This window comes from Epinephelus moara, chromosome 21, assembly GCF_006386435.1.
Source record: "Epinephelus moara isolate mb chromosome 21, YSFRI_EMoa_1.0, whole genome shotgun sequence".
Classification (NCBI taxonomy): domain Eukaryota; kingdom Metazoa; phylum Chordata; class Actinopteri; order Perciformes; family Serranidae; genus Epinephelus; species Epinephelus moara.
Window position 1 is genome coordinate 682,060 of NC_065526.1, and position 13,753 is coordinate 695,812.

At 41.2% G+C, this 13,753-nt stretch overlaps 2 protein-coding genes across 2 annotated transcripts in view; both read right to left on the reverse strand.

The window, feature by feature from the left end:
- LOC126383198 (jouberin-like) overlaps positions 1-701 on the reverse strand; it is a 3,703-nt gene extending 3,002 nt beyond the window's left edge. The window contains exons 1-2 of the mRNA XM_050033670.1: positions 446-701; positions 279-370 (exon numbers count right to left, since the gene is read on the reverse strand). Coding sequence (XP_049889627.1) covers positions 279-370; positions 446-682 — 329 coding nt within the window. The 5' untranslated portion in view covers positions 683-701. The remainder of the gene's footprint in view (positions 1-278; positions 371-445) is intronic.
- A 2,752-nt stretch (positions 702-3,453) lies between these two features.
- Positions 3,454-13,753, reverse strand: part of adhfe1 (alcohol dehydrogenase iron containing 1) — a 13,730-nt gene continuing 3,430 nt past the window's right edge. The window contains exons 4-14 of the mRNA XM_050033665.1: positions 13,121-13,174; positions 12,437-12,591; positions 9,910-10,106; positions 8,482-8,559; positions 8,215-8,320; positions 7,461-7,613; positions 6,729-6,827; positions 6,209-6,287; positions 5,336-5,432; positions 4,349-4,506; positions 3,454-3,785 (exon numbers count right to left, since the gene is read on the reverse strand). Coding sequence (XP_049889622.1) covers positions 3,702-3,785; positions 4,349-4,506; positions 5,336-5,432; positions 6,209-6,287; positions 6,729-6,827; positions 7,461-7,613; positions 8,215-8,320; positions 8,482-8,559; positions 9,910-10,106; positions 12,437-12,591; positions 13,121-13,174 — 1,260 coding nt within the window. The 3' untranslated portion in view covers positions 3,454-3,701. The remainder of the gene's footprint in view (positions 3,786-4,348; positions 4,507-5,335; positions 5,433-6,208; positions 6,288-6,728; positions 6,828-7,460; positions 7,614-8,214; positions 8,321-8,481; positions 8,560-9,909; positions 10,107-12,436; positions 12,592-13,120; positions 13,175-13,753) is intronic.

A 13,753-nucleotide genomic window follows, 5' to 3' on the forward strand; every position in this document is an offset into this window, starting at 1 on the left:
GTCTTTGTGGAAAAAAAGCTTGTTTAGTGGACTAACTTTGCACTTGAAGGTTGCCCGTTCACTTACGTTTTAACAGGTCTGACGCTACTATGCGCCCCGGCTGTATCTAGGCTAACGGCTAACATGCTAACTATTATTTTTATGTTACTTGTCACTTGAAACAAGTTTAGGACGATAGGAGACAGGTTGAAATAAACCGAAATTTCCCTTTAATGGGAGACAGGTTGAAATAAACCGAAATTTCCCTTTAATGTTGTCATGCAGGTGGGCGGAGTTACCTCGTGCAGCCACAGGGGGCGCCTGCTGTCATCACGACTGGCACTGACCCCCTCCTCAGCAGTGTGGGCGTGGCTCTGGATGAAACTCCGCCCTGCAGCACAAAGACGGTGTTATATCAGAGCCAATCAGCTGCTGAGTCAGTGCAGGACCAGTGGACAGATGTTACCTGGAGCGGCTGCACGCAGGCTGCAGGGAAGAAACCCTCGCTTCCATTGGTCAGCCGTCCGAACCACCAGGTCTCGTCCTCCTTAAACAGAACCAGGATCAGGTCTCCCTGGTTCAGGTCCAGCTCCCTCTGCCAGCAGGAGCGGTGCTGCGTCACCGCCACCACCACCTGCCAACCAGTGCACACCTGTTCACCTCCGCCAGCACACTGAGCCCCGCCCACCTGCATCACCTGCATCACAGGACACTGCTGCTGACTGGTTCATTAAAGGTGTGTGTGTGTGTGTGTGTGTGTTTAGGTGTAGGTGTGCATGTTAACCGTTGATCAGTGTGTCGCCTTTAATCTGCCTTAAATAGCTGCTGCTCAGCAGGCTGTAAATACACAGAGGTCACAGTGATGTAACACTGATGAACACACACACACACACACACACGCTGGTCCGTTCAGGTGAACCGACACTGATCAGCTGTGTTGTCAGATGTTTCTGAATCTTTATTTCTCTTCATTCTTCAGAGTGACATCATCCTTATTTATTAACCAATCACAGGTGACGAATCATCAGACTCATTTCAGTCAGACTGGACGACTGACAGGGCACAAGCGCCGTGACCCCTGGGGGACCTGAACCAAAAACCACCACCAAGAGACTCAAAACATAAAATTACACAGAGATTCAAAACCAGCACTAAGACATTCAAAATGAAAACAGACCACAGAAAGAATTTTAAAAATCCTTTAACCTTAAAAACAGCTGAACTCGTCAGTGATTTATTTTTCAAATATTTCACATTCATCTGTAATTTAAGGGAAAAGTCATGAAGCCCTTAAAAACGACTTCACTCTTTAAGGGCTTTTTAAATTAAGGACTTTTAAGGTGTTTAGATTTTTTTTAATGATGGATCTCTGGACACAAACACACTGCTGCAGATGAAGACATTACAAAGATGCTAAGAGTTATTTAAGGGAACTTTAAGGGATGGATGTTTCATTGTTTTCAGTCACTTAGTGATAAAAAATAAACTGTGACTTTTGACCTCACTTTACCTTCTCTGCCTCCACATGTCTCGTCCTCGTCCTCGACCTGCAGACTGACACACACACACACACACACACACACACACACACAGGACAGACACCGGTCACTTCATCAATACGTCCACTGTGACAGAGTGAGGACTAACAGGTGTGTCATCACCTGAGTGAGGATGAACTCACCTTGTGGGGAGAAGACGGTGGTATAAACTTCAAGCTGCTGGTCGCTCTGTCTGTAGATCTGCTGCATGCTGCTCTCACACACTGACACACACTGAGCTTAAATACCTGCTGCACTAATCCTGATGAGTGTGTGTCTCTGTAACACACACACACACATACACACACACACTGAGGACATCAGTGGTTCAGGACTTCCTATTGGCTGACAGGATTTAGTGAATTTACTTGTACCCTTCGTGTTCGTGCAACAACCAACAGAATTGTTCTGAATTTTCCAGCGATTGAATTTTACTCTGAGACACAAGTCCTCTACCTGCTCAGGTACTCTGTCCTCTACCTGCTCAGGTACTCTGTCCTCTACCTGCTCAGGTACTCTGTCCTCTACCTGCTCAGATACTCTGTCCTCTACCTGCTCAGGTACTCTGTCCTCTACCTGTTCAGGTACGCTGTCCACTACCTGCTCAGGTACTCTGCAACAACCAACAGAATTGTTCTGAATTTTCCAGCGATTGAATTTTACTCTGAGACACAAGTCCTCTACCTGCTCAGGTACTCTGTCCTCTACCTGCTCAGGTACTCTGTCCTCTACCTGTTCAGGTACGCTGTCCACTACCTGCTCAGGTATGCTGTCCTCTACCTGCTCAGGTACTCTGTCCTCTACCTGTTCAGGTACTCTGTACTCTACCTGCTCAGGTACGCTGTACTCTACCTGCTCAGGTACTCTGTCCACTACCTGCTCAGGTATGCTGTACTCTACCTGCTCAGGTACGCTGTACTCTACCTGCTCAGGTACCCTGTCCTCTACCTGCTCAGGTATGCTGTACTCTACCTGCTCGGGTACTCTATACTCTACCTGCTCAGGTACTCTGTCCACTACCTGCTCAGGTACCCTGTACTCTACCTGCTCAGGTATGCTGTACTCTACCTGCTCAGGTACCCGCTCAGGTACCCTGTACTCTACCTGCTCAGGTATGCTGTACTCTACCTGCTCAGGTACCCTGTACTCTACCTGCTCAGGTATGCTGTACTCTACCTGCTCAGGACTCTACCTGCTCAGGTACCCTGTACTCTACCTGCTCAGGTATGCTGTACTCTACCTGCTCAGGTTGTGTTAGATTTGTTACAGTAACTGAATTCAGTCTCAGTAAATAAAAGGAGTCCTGAGGAACTCTGTCATTAAACAGAACTCAGTCAGTGTGATCAACACGTATATAAATGATTATTGATCGTTCATACGAAGCGTCTCAGCTTTGGTCTGTAAACATTCTGTATTGATCTGTTGGAGGTGATTACATTTATTAATGAGTAAAAACTGAAACTGAAATAAACTGATGGAGTTTGTCACAGGTGAGGTCAGGTGTGTGTGTGTGTGTGTGTGTGTGAGAGACTGTGTGCTCTGTGCTGCGTTCAGGGTCAGTCTGTGTTTAGCTCATGTGCTGATCTCAGGGTTAAACTAGTTAAACACACTCAGATCAGGTTTATATAACAACTGTTCCTGGATCAGATTAAACTGGATTAAGACAATAAGAGGACACTCACTCACTCACTCACTCACTCACTCACNCTTCTGTCCTCTTGTCTGCTCTCTGTCGGAGTTCGACTGAGGGCAGGGCTCCCCTCCACCCAACTAAGAACACACTCACTCACTCACTCACTCACTCACTCACTCACTCACACACACTCACACACTCACACACTCACACACACACACACACACACACACACGTTTTCAGGTGACGTTAATTTCAGATGTTCTGATTCTGGATCTGAATAATCAGAAGTCGAGACTGACGTGTAAATGTTTGTTTTATTTTAGATTTGTGTGTAAATAAAAAATCAATATCTGATTATTGATAATATGACACTGATGTGAACACGCTGAGGAACAGCTACATCTAGTGGCTGTTAGACGAACTGCAGCTCAACACAGAACAGACCTGAGATCAGTTCACGCGTCACACAGTGATGAACAGAGTGTTGAGTTAAATTGTCCTCTCAGCGCACTCAGTCCTCACAGAGACATGAAGTTATCAGTGTGAGTTCAGTAGAGCTTCATGGAGGCTGCGAACAGCTCGCTCAGGTCCTCCTCAGTGTGCTCTCTGGGAGACAGTTTGGTCACTCGCTCCTGAAACACAACAACAAGATCCCTTAAAAAAAAAAAAAAAAACACTACATGAAAGTGAAATATTTTACAAACCCATGAAAGATTTAAAATGTTTTTAAGGTTCAGGGATTTAATTTTATCCTTATTCCTTAAAAAGCCCTTAAAATGTGCACATCATTTACTTTGAATGTCTTAAAGTGGCCTTAACTATTCAATTAAGGTAGAAATTCAATAAGCAAAGAAATTCCCTGTCATGGTGACGTGTGTTGATACAAACAGTCAGGGCTGTAGTTAAAGTATTAACTGCGGGGGACCCCCCACAGACATGTCTAACCCCCCCCAATACATATTGATAAATAAATGTTTGGAAACTGCTCCGCCGTCAAAAATCATCATCAGATGAGTCATAAACAAACAGTTTCTCTGTTTCATCATTTTGATGTGAAAATTCTAAAACATTAAATGAACACAGGAAGTGTGACGATGAAAACTGAACTAACACAAACGACCGGTTTGATCATCTGAAGCTTTTACACATGAATTGAAACTTTCCCACTCTTCTGAGGGTCAGTGAAGTGACACACCTGAGGGATGGTTCCTTTCACCAGCGCTGGGATGTCGTCTTTACTGTATCCCACAGCTCCCAGTCCGTCCTCCACCTGCAGGTCAAACAGGAACTGACGCAGCGTGTCGGCCAGAACACCGCCCGCATCCTCTCTCTTCACCTGCCGAATGTCTGCACCTGAACGCAACACAGAGTCTGTTACTGCACCTGAACACAACACAGAGACTGCACCTGAACGCAACACAGAGTCTGTTACTGCACCTGAACGCAACACAGAGTCTGTTACTGCACCTGAACACAACACAGAGTCTGTTACTGCACCTGAATGCAACACAGAGTCTGTTACTGCACCTGAACACAACACAGAGACTGTTACTGCACCTGAACACAACACAGAGTCTGTTACTGCACCTGAACACAACACAGAGGGTCTGTCAACATGTGGGTGGTGTGAGGAATACTGAATGTCACTGAACGCTCCCCATACACTGTATATTTGAATAATAAAGATGGCCGACGTGTCAGCTCCCAGAAGGTGAAGCTCAAACATCTGAGCGCCCTCTGGTGGCTGGCTGGTCATAAACCTCTGAACATGTTCCAAGTAAATTAAATGTTTCCATCAGATGGTTTCTGTCGGTTCAGTTTATCACAGGTTGTTGATTCGAGTGTTTCTGATCAGTTTGTTTTTTGGTTGCCGAGTAACGAACTCTGCACGCTGACCGAATCACATCTGAACCACCAAGTTCTGATTCAGGTTAAATCCATCTGAGCCAGATTTCACTATCTAAGAGCATCTGTGTGAGAACGACGTGTTTAGATGAAGGTTAGCGTCCATAAGGCTGGACGCCACCACGCTGGAGCCCCGCCGCTGCTGTGCCGGTTGCTATGGCTACAGGTGGAGCTCTGCTTGTGTCGTGTCATTTACTATAAACTGTATCATACTGTGTTGTTTTATATTGAATGATCCAGGACTGTCAGGTGAACAGGTGAACAGGTAAACAGGTACCAAGGATCTCTGCAGCCTCCAGGTGGCGCTCTGGACACATTGGGGCTGTGAAGTTGAAGACGGCCGGAGATGTGAGGACCACTGAGAGACCATGAGGCTGTGGACACACACACACACACACACACACACACACACACACAGTGTGTCACTGTTGATTATCGACCTGTTTGGTTTTAAATTTTCAAAGTTAATGAGGTGGATTTTATAAACTTCATACCAGCAAATCTCTGCAAACAAACATTTTAATATATTAATAATAATCATTAAATAAAACCTGGAGTTTTCTTTTTTTCTGAAACTCTTCATCTTTAACGGTTTATAATATAAATCTTTAATATTTTCTGTTTTTCATGAGTTTGATAAAAACTGTCACATGAACACACCGACTTAAAACTAAATTTGTCCAGAAATGAGTCAAACTCATTTATTTATTTTGTAAACAGGAAGAACAGCAGCTCTGGTTTTATGAAGTCCTAAGTGGAGTTCCTCAGGGAACCTGTTCGGGTCCTCTGTGGTTTTCCGGTTTAACAGTTCAGGTTTAACTTTTCATGGTATCGTCTCATTTTCTTGAAACAAAAACAAACAATGGACTGAGAATATTTTCTGTTTTTGTCTTTCATTAATTTTCTACACCTGAGCCTCATTTATTATTTCTGATTCTGTTTGTCCACTAATGCTGAGGAGCAATGATCTTATCTTAACAGGAGTTTTAAGAAAATATGATTGTGGGACTCATTAAAACATTTTTTTGAATGTAAACATTTTTGATTTCAGTGACTTCCTAAGCCAGATTTTGACTGATATCTGAGAACCACAAGTGTGGGACTGTTATGATGTAACATTCAGGCAGCTCAGTGTAGTTCCATCACTCACCACCAGAGGGTGCTCCACATTGTAACCCTTCGCTGAATGAGTCTTCACGCTACCAGCGATTGGATACGACATCCCATGACTGCAGAGAGAAAACAACACACCAAAACATTTCTATTCAGCCTTCAGTACTAAAATGTATCCCTTAATTGTTTTTAAATGAATTTACCAATTAAAAATGATGTAATTTAGGTGTCCCTGTTGGGGTTAAGGAGTTAACTAATAAAAAAATTAATGGTTCATGATGCATTTAAGTATGCTTGAACAGATCATCTGCACAGGTTAGGGACTTTTAAGTTGTTGTTTTTTTACCATTTAAAAATCCCCTAAACCATGAACCAAATAATATGCAAATTAAATGGGTTCACTCCAAATTTGGGAACAATTAATCGACAAAAAAAGGATTATTATATTTAAGGGTTTTGTTAATGTACTATCACCACAGTTGAGGATTTTTTAAAAAGGTAAACACCCTTAAAAATGACAAAATAAAACATTGGCGGTTCGTGGTTTTGTTTCTCACCACAGATGGACTCCGGCGTTTCCGAAACCGATGCCGGCAAACACGCTGGCCAGGTGCATGCTGGACCGAGCCTCCAGATCCTCAGGGTCTCGCACCGCTCTGTAAACAACCAACCAATCAATCAAACCAATCAACCAATTGATCAGCCAGATATCCTGCTCCTGAGGTTTTCTGCTTTACAATTTTAATATTTACCACAAAGTTTTTACAGACCAAAAAGTTTTATTTAAAGTAAAAACTCTGAATGTACGTTTTCTTTTTAAATTTCACATTTTGTTTTTATTTATATATTTTTTAAAGTGTCACTTAAATCTTTATTTAAACATAACTGTTTTAATTTAATTGAGTTTGTTTTATTTAAATTAAATCTAACATTTTAAGTTAGTTTTAACAACATTTCAGACCAAACCTTAATAAAGTTAAGTTAATCAATCTCTGTAACTTTTGAGTATTTAAACTCTTTCTAAATGAATCAAGATGCTGGTATGAATTTATTTCATGACCTACAGTCTGTAAAAACATTGAACCCTCCTAATACGCTCAGACGGTTAAAACTCAAACAAACAAACAAACAAACAAACAAACAGGATAAAGCCTTAAACCTCAGAGTGATGGTTGTTTACATGAGGAGAGCAGCAGGTCTGGATCAGCGCTGGAGTTCCTCAGGGATCATGTTCGGGTCATCTGTGGTTCTCCACAATTCACATTCACCTCCAGTTAAACTTTACTCACCGTTTCATGTACTTAGCGACCACGTTGAGGGCGTGGCGGGACCAGACATCACTGATGGGGTTGCTGCCCTGGTAGGCGGGGCGGTTGATGGGGTTGGGGGGGCAGGGGCTCCTCTGGTTGTAGGGCAGCGCAGTGTACGACTCCAGAGCATGACTGAGGGAATAAAACACAGATTATTATCGGGATTATTTTGTGACTTATCTGATAACAACTCATTACATCACCACCACGAAAACAACGAGCAACTACCAGCCTGAAATACCCACATCTTTGTTCAAGCCCCATACTCTCAAAAATACTGTAAAAAATAAAAACAACACATATACAACAACTTACGCAAATAGAAATTAAGTAAAAATAATAAATGACATGATAAAAACAATCTTCTAATTAACTGACTGAAGATGAAATTTAAAAAGACAAAAGTTCAAATAAAGATTTAAACTGTCCTTGTGTCTCATGAGTCTCATGAAATCATTAACACACTGTGAACACATCACTGAGACACTCTGATACTGTCTGTAGGTGAAATGTTGCTCTGATCTGAAAACACTCTGCAGGGTCAAAGGCACGGCTGCTCCACAGCGATTCCACGAGCCCACGTTCAAACCAGAGAATAAAAACTTCAGATAGTTTGAGAACCTTTGAACGTCGACAGAATCAGTCTCTGCTTGTCGAGAGTAAAATGATCTGAACATTAAATAATCAAAACAAATAAAAATAATAAAAATAACGTCATGCTGGACGGACAGACCAGAGCACGTCGAAGCCGCTGTTGGCGGCGACTCTCTCGGGCATGCTCAGTGTGTGCATCGGGTCCACGATGCCCAGTGTGGGTCTGATGGCTCTGCTGGCGATACCTGAACACAAACAACCAATCACAGCTCAGACTGATGCTATGATGTCACCGTTCAGACTTCATTTAATGAACTGGGAGTTTTTGGAGCACAGAGACTTTAAATATCACAAACGTCTTCAAACAGCAAAGTTTTCACGCTGAAAACAAAAGTGTCACTTTCACCTGTTTTAGCTTTGAGAGGCTCAAAGTCAAAGATGGCGACGCCGGTGGTCTCACTGCCGGTGCCGGCGGTCGTAGGAACTGAGGGACAAAGTACAGATCAGAGAAAACACATTAACGAGGAGACTCTTCACCTCTGACATCTTCGCTGTGTGAGGAGCCTTGAACCCACGCTGCCAGATAAGACAAGAAAACATCAGCGGGTTCTAGTTTCAGACCGTCTGAAGGATCTGAAACGAAACGCTGTGAAGAATCGTTTGTTCTTCAGTCTCACGTCTGATCATTAATGAACTTTAGTTTAATCCATGTTTTCATTCACTGCTGTTTGGATTTTTGGATCAATGGAAGATGTAATGTGACCTATAAACAAACAACAGGGGGAATTAATTTAATAAATCATAAATGAACAAAAACAAACTCAATAAAAATGAACAATTAAATTTGGTTAAGTTCAGAGATGAGACTGAAATCCTCACATTCATGAACATTTATGCAATTTTTTTTTGTTCAGCAGGAAGAAAAGAAAATAATTTACTTTATTAAACTGAACTAAACTAATAAAAATGATTTAAGTCGGAAGTGAAAATGACTTTTAAACATTAATTTGATAAATGTTTATATTTGACCAGACTGGAAGAAATTAATCTGACATTTAAAAATCAACTCAATCTAAAAAATTTAACCATTTGCATTGATGTTATTATTTATTATTTCACAACTCACAGACACAAGCTCCAGGTCAACATGTTTACTGTATTATATTTTTTAATATTCAGCAGGAGGGACAAAAATAGTTTTATTAATTTACATAAATATATTTAATTTAACTGATAAAAAAAATAAGAATCAAAGGTAGAAAGTGAAAATTAACCCAAAACCCCTCAAAATGTTCATGACGAGGACAAGACGGAGACATAACAGATTTCCATGTAAAAATCTACTTAATTAAAAAAAGTAATAATCTGCATTGTTGTTAATATTATTCAGTATTAGTCATCTCACAGACACCAGATGTTGTATCTTATATGAACTAAATAATAATAATATGTAATCAAGTTAAACATAAATATAAAAAGGTATTAATAGCTTTCTTTTCTTCAACGTTTGGCCAGAAAGACAGAAGTGGTTTTATCAATATATTAATTAAATAACTTAAGTTAGAGAGGCTTTAAAAAAATAATCTGATGGAATATTTATTCAGGAAGGTCTGAGGAAAAATGAAGAACATAAAACAACTGAATAATTTTATTAATGTTTAATTAAATTTTAATAAATGGTTAGTTTTAAATCTGATAAATATTTAAAACATTAAATGTATAAATTGTATTTGAAATAAAGATAAAAGTAGTTGTAGTTATGTTGGTGTTTTTGTTTCCTTATCAATAATCAAATGTTTTTTTAATTCATTTTCAGAATCTGATCAGCTGTTACCTGCGATGAGTGGCTTCAGAGCTCCGGTGATCGGCTTCCCTTTGCCGATCGGAGCGTTGACAAAGTCCAGGAAGTCGGCATCGGGGTGACACGCGTACAGATTGGCTGCCTTACAGGTGTCAATCACAGAGCCACCGCCCACCGCCACGAACACGTCGAAGGAACCGTTTTTAGCAAACGAGATGGCGTCTTTAAAACTGCAACACACAGACAGACAGAGAGACAGAGGGCGACACTGTTGTTTTTACAGTGTAAATATTAACTGATTAAAGTTACACTGTAAAAAATGTCCACACCAAAATCACAACAAAACTTTTACTGAATTTCACCTTTGACCTCGTGCACTGTGACGACTGTCTGTCCACTGTTCTTTTATTTTTTCTAATATATTTTATTTGTTGTGTCGTTAAAGTCTTTTTTATGTTCTTTTACTTCTATTTTTTGTGAAACAAATATTTTTGAATAAGATTTTATAATAGTTATAATATTATTTTCTAAATGTCAGGGATCTGATTCTGTCCTAATTTAACAAACTGAAATAATCTCAGTTTTCAGTTAAACATTTCAACAACACAACAAATAAGACTTCATAATGTCACCTTACTTTAATAAACGTTTACTCACTGTGTTACTTCCTGTTTACATCTTTGTACAGTTATATTTTTTTATTTTACATCACACATACATTTATATTTCATGCATCCCTGTTTACATTACCATTTATTTATTTTGCCATCCACAAATATATTTTATATTTTTGCACTATTTTATGTCTTAGACTTAATTTGTGTTTTCATATTTTAGACATAATTAATGAGTGTTGTTGGAGGACGCCTGAAATCTAACGACTGCTTCTCTGTAATGGTCGTGCACGATGATAAATAACTAGGAAACTTTTCAGATCCAAAAAGAACTGCAGATAAATGTGACTTAACATAAAGCAAAACTCTTTAACTAAATAAAAAAACTACTGTTGTCCTATCAGAGGCCAGTCTGCACGACTGCTTATTATCCTCATAAACCTGCATGAAGCCACAGCAGCATTTAAACACTTCAGAAATAAAAAACAACATGTAAAAAGCAGCTTTCAGCTGCAGCTCAGGACATTTACGACTTTAAATAAAAAGTCATTTCAAACGTTTCATGCAAACATTTTAGTGACCGTCAAAACTACACGTGGGACCCTAACTCCAACATCAATCTAATCAGAATTCAAACTTTGTCTCAGAAACCACGTCTAAACTCTGAAATCAATGGGAAGAATTGTAGGACCAGTGAGTCCTCACAACGACAGTATGGAAACAGGTGTAAGTCCTCATAATGTAGGATCACCAGATTAAATAACAAAGAGTCAGATACACTCTAAAGTGTCCTGATAAAAATGAACCCTTTGTTGTCTCTACATGGAAACCTGAGTCCATTACTGTTGATTTTTACTTTAAAACTAAGTCCTCCTCTCTCTCTGACTTCTACGGGAGCTTGGAAAAGGAAACGTTTCCTCTGATGAGACGCCACGCAGACAGAATGAGTCTGTTCGGCTCAACATACGTGAGCAAACACTTAACGCCGAACAAAAGCAGACTAAGAACCAAAATGGCCGACAGCCATCTTCGTGATGTCCTTTGCTTCTCAACCACCACGTTTACACCTGACCTGCCAGCCACCCTTCAGTCCATAGAATGCTGTTTCCATTTGAGGTGAGTTAAAAATATATTACACAGTATTCATGTGTTAATCAGCAGGGCTGGTGTGCAGGTACACACGTGCCACAAATATCAATAATGTGTAAAATCACTTCTGTCACTACTTGGCTTCTGCATACAGTGACACTGACTCTCTTGTCTACACGTGTTTCTTCTTAACACACGAAGGACTAAACATCGCTGCGCACACACTAAGCAAAATCAGCTGACTGCAACTTTCCCTTCTGTGAGGCAGATTCAGATTTGTCCGCATTTTTGGCACGAGTGGCGTCAGATCAGCCGCCGCAGCTGGACTGTCAGCGCCGCTGATACTCACCAGAGGAACTGACTAAGAATAATGTGCTCCCAGTTAATGAGCCCAGTTCAGTCCATTAGAGTCGCTAACATTTTCTAACAGACGTTACTTGGTGTGTTCTGAAGCCCATTAACTTCCATAACAAGCTTGAAATGCACCATCCCATTGACTGTTCCTTCTCTGTGCAGCGCTGTGAGCGGCTTCACCATCCTGACTGAGGACTAATCTGAGGCTGCTGCTCTGAGAATGAGCTGTCAACTCTGTGCTGAATAAATAATGTGAAGCTGTGATGTAGGCTGGTTTTTTTCTTAAAGCATATTTGAACAACTTTCTAACTTTAAGACACGACAGGCTTTACAGCTCAGCTCGGGTCAGTGGCCCGGCCCTACGGATATTTGTCTGTATGTGGCCCTCAGTGAAAAAAGTTTGGCCCCCCTGCTGTAGAGAGTACATGGACTACCCTCATCAGCATATTTTTTGTTACTGTCTCTACACCTGACAGCCAATCAGAGAGCAGCAGGTGTCTCACCTGGTGTCGGTGGGCTCCACCCGCACGTTGTCGTACACTTTGTAATTGACTCCGTTCTTGGCCAGAGACTCCAGGACGGCCTTCACCGGTGGGAGATGGGACAAGTTCTTGTCTGTCATCAGACAGACGTTCCGAGCTCCGAGGTTCTGCAGGTCCTGCAGGAGAACCGAAGAAAAACTTTATTCATATCTAACGAACAGACGGAGAAGTGTTTAACAAAGTGCGTTTAATGTTTAACAGACTTTATTTTATCAACACACACTTCCTGTCCTGGATTAACTGCTCGCTCAGATCACAGTGTCACAGCGACCTCACAAACTGGTGACCCTGCGATCAGGATGTCTGATCAGCTCAACATGTGTAACTGCAGAATCAACCCAGAGATTTTGTCCCTTTAATTCTGTCTTACCTGACACGGACCGGCTCCTGCTGCTCGCCACAGGAAGGAAACAATCATGTTAAAATCAGAAACAAATGGAAACAGGTCGATCATAGAAAGACGGCCTACTGATTGAGAAATGGTCATCAGCTGAGCTCTGCAGAGGAAGACATGATCAACAGGACAGTTTAAGAGGTTTGATTTCTGACAGACCGACCTGTGACACTTCACATTCAATGATTTGAGACAAAACTGTGTACGACATGATGATGATGATGATGATGATGATGATGATGTTTGGTTACCATGCCGATCTCCCTGCTGACTCCGTCTCCATATCTGATGTTGGAACTCGCCATCTGACAGAAACACACAGCACGTCACTGATCTGATCCAAGGACCAGGATAAATACATCACAAACATTTTTCGAGTTTTAATTCAGCGAGTTAAAAACTACGATGTAACACTGATCACTGGGTCACAACCAGTCGGTTCATCTTGATTTTGATAGCAGCACACCTGTTAACTGGAAACTAACTGGTTCATCTTATAAGGAAAAAATGTTAATGAGGTGAAACACAAAGAAACTTCTTCTCTTAGTGCGGCGCTCACTGACTCAGTGAACTGTTAGGCCACATTTCAAACATCTGTTCAGAGGAGACGTTTTAATGTTCTGTGATGGAAATGTCTTTATTTTACTTTACGGTGGCTTTGCTGTCTGTCTCCACAGTGTAAAGTTGTGGATGGTCCCAACAGCAGCGTTCCTTAGTGTCCCCATGTTTGGTCCCCCCTCTGTTGGGGTACCTAGCACACAGATCTGGTACTAAAAGGTGGAGCTAGAAACCCTGCAGTCTGATTGGTCAGTAGAGGACGGTCACTCTGGTTTTATGTAACCTCTGTTCATACATCAGTAAACTACAACTATAAAATGAAAGAG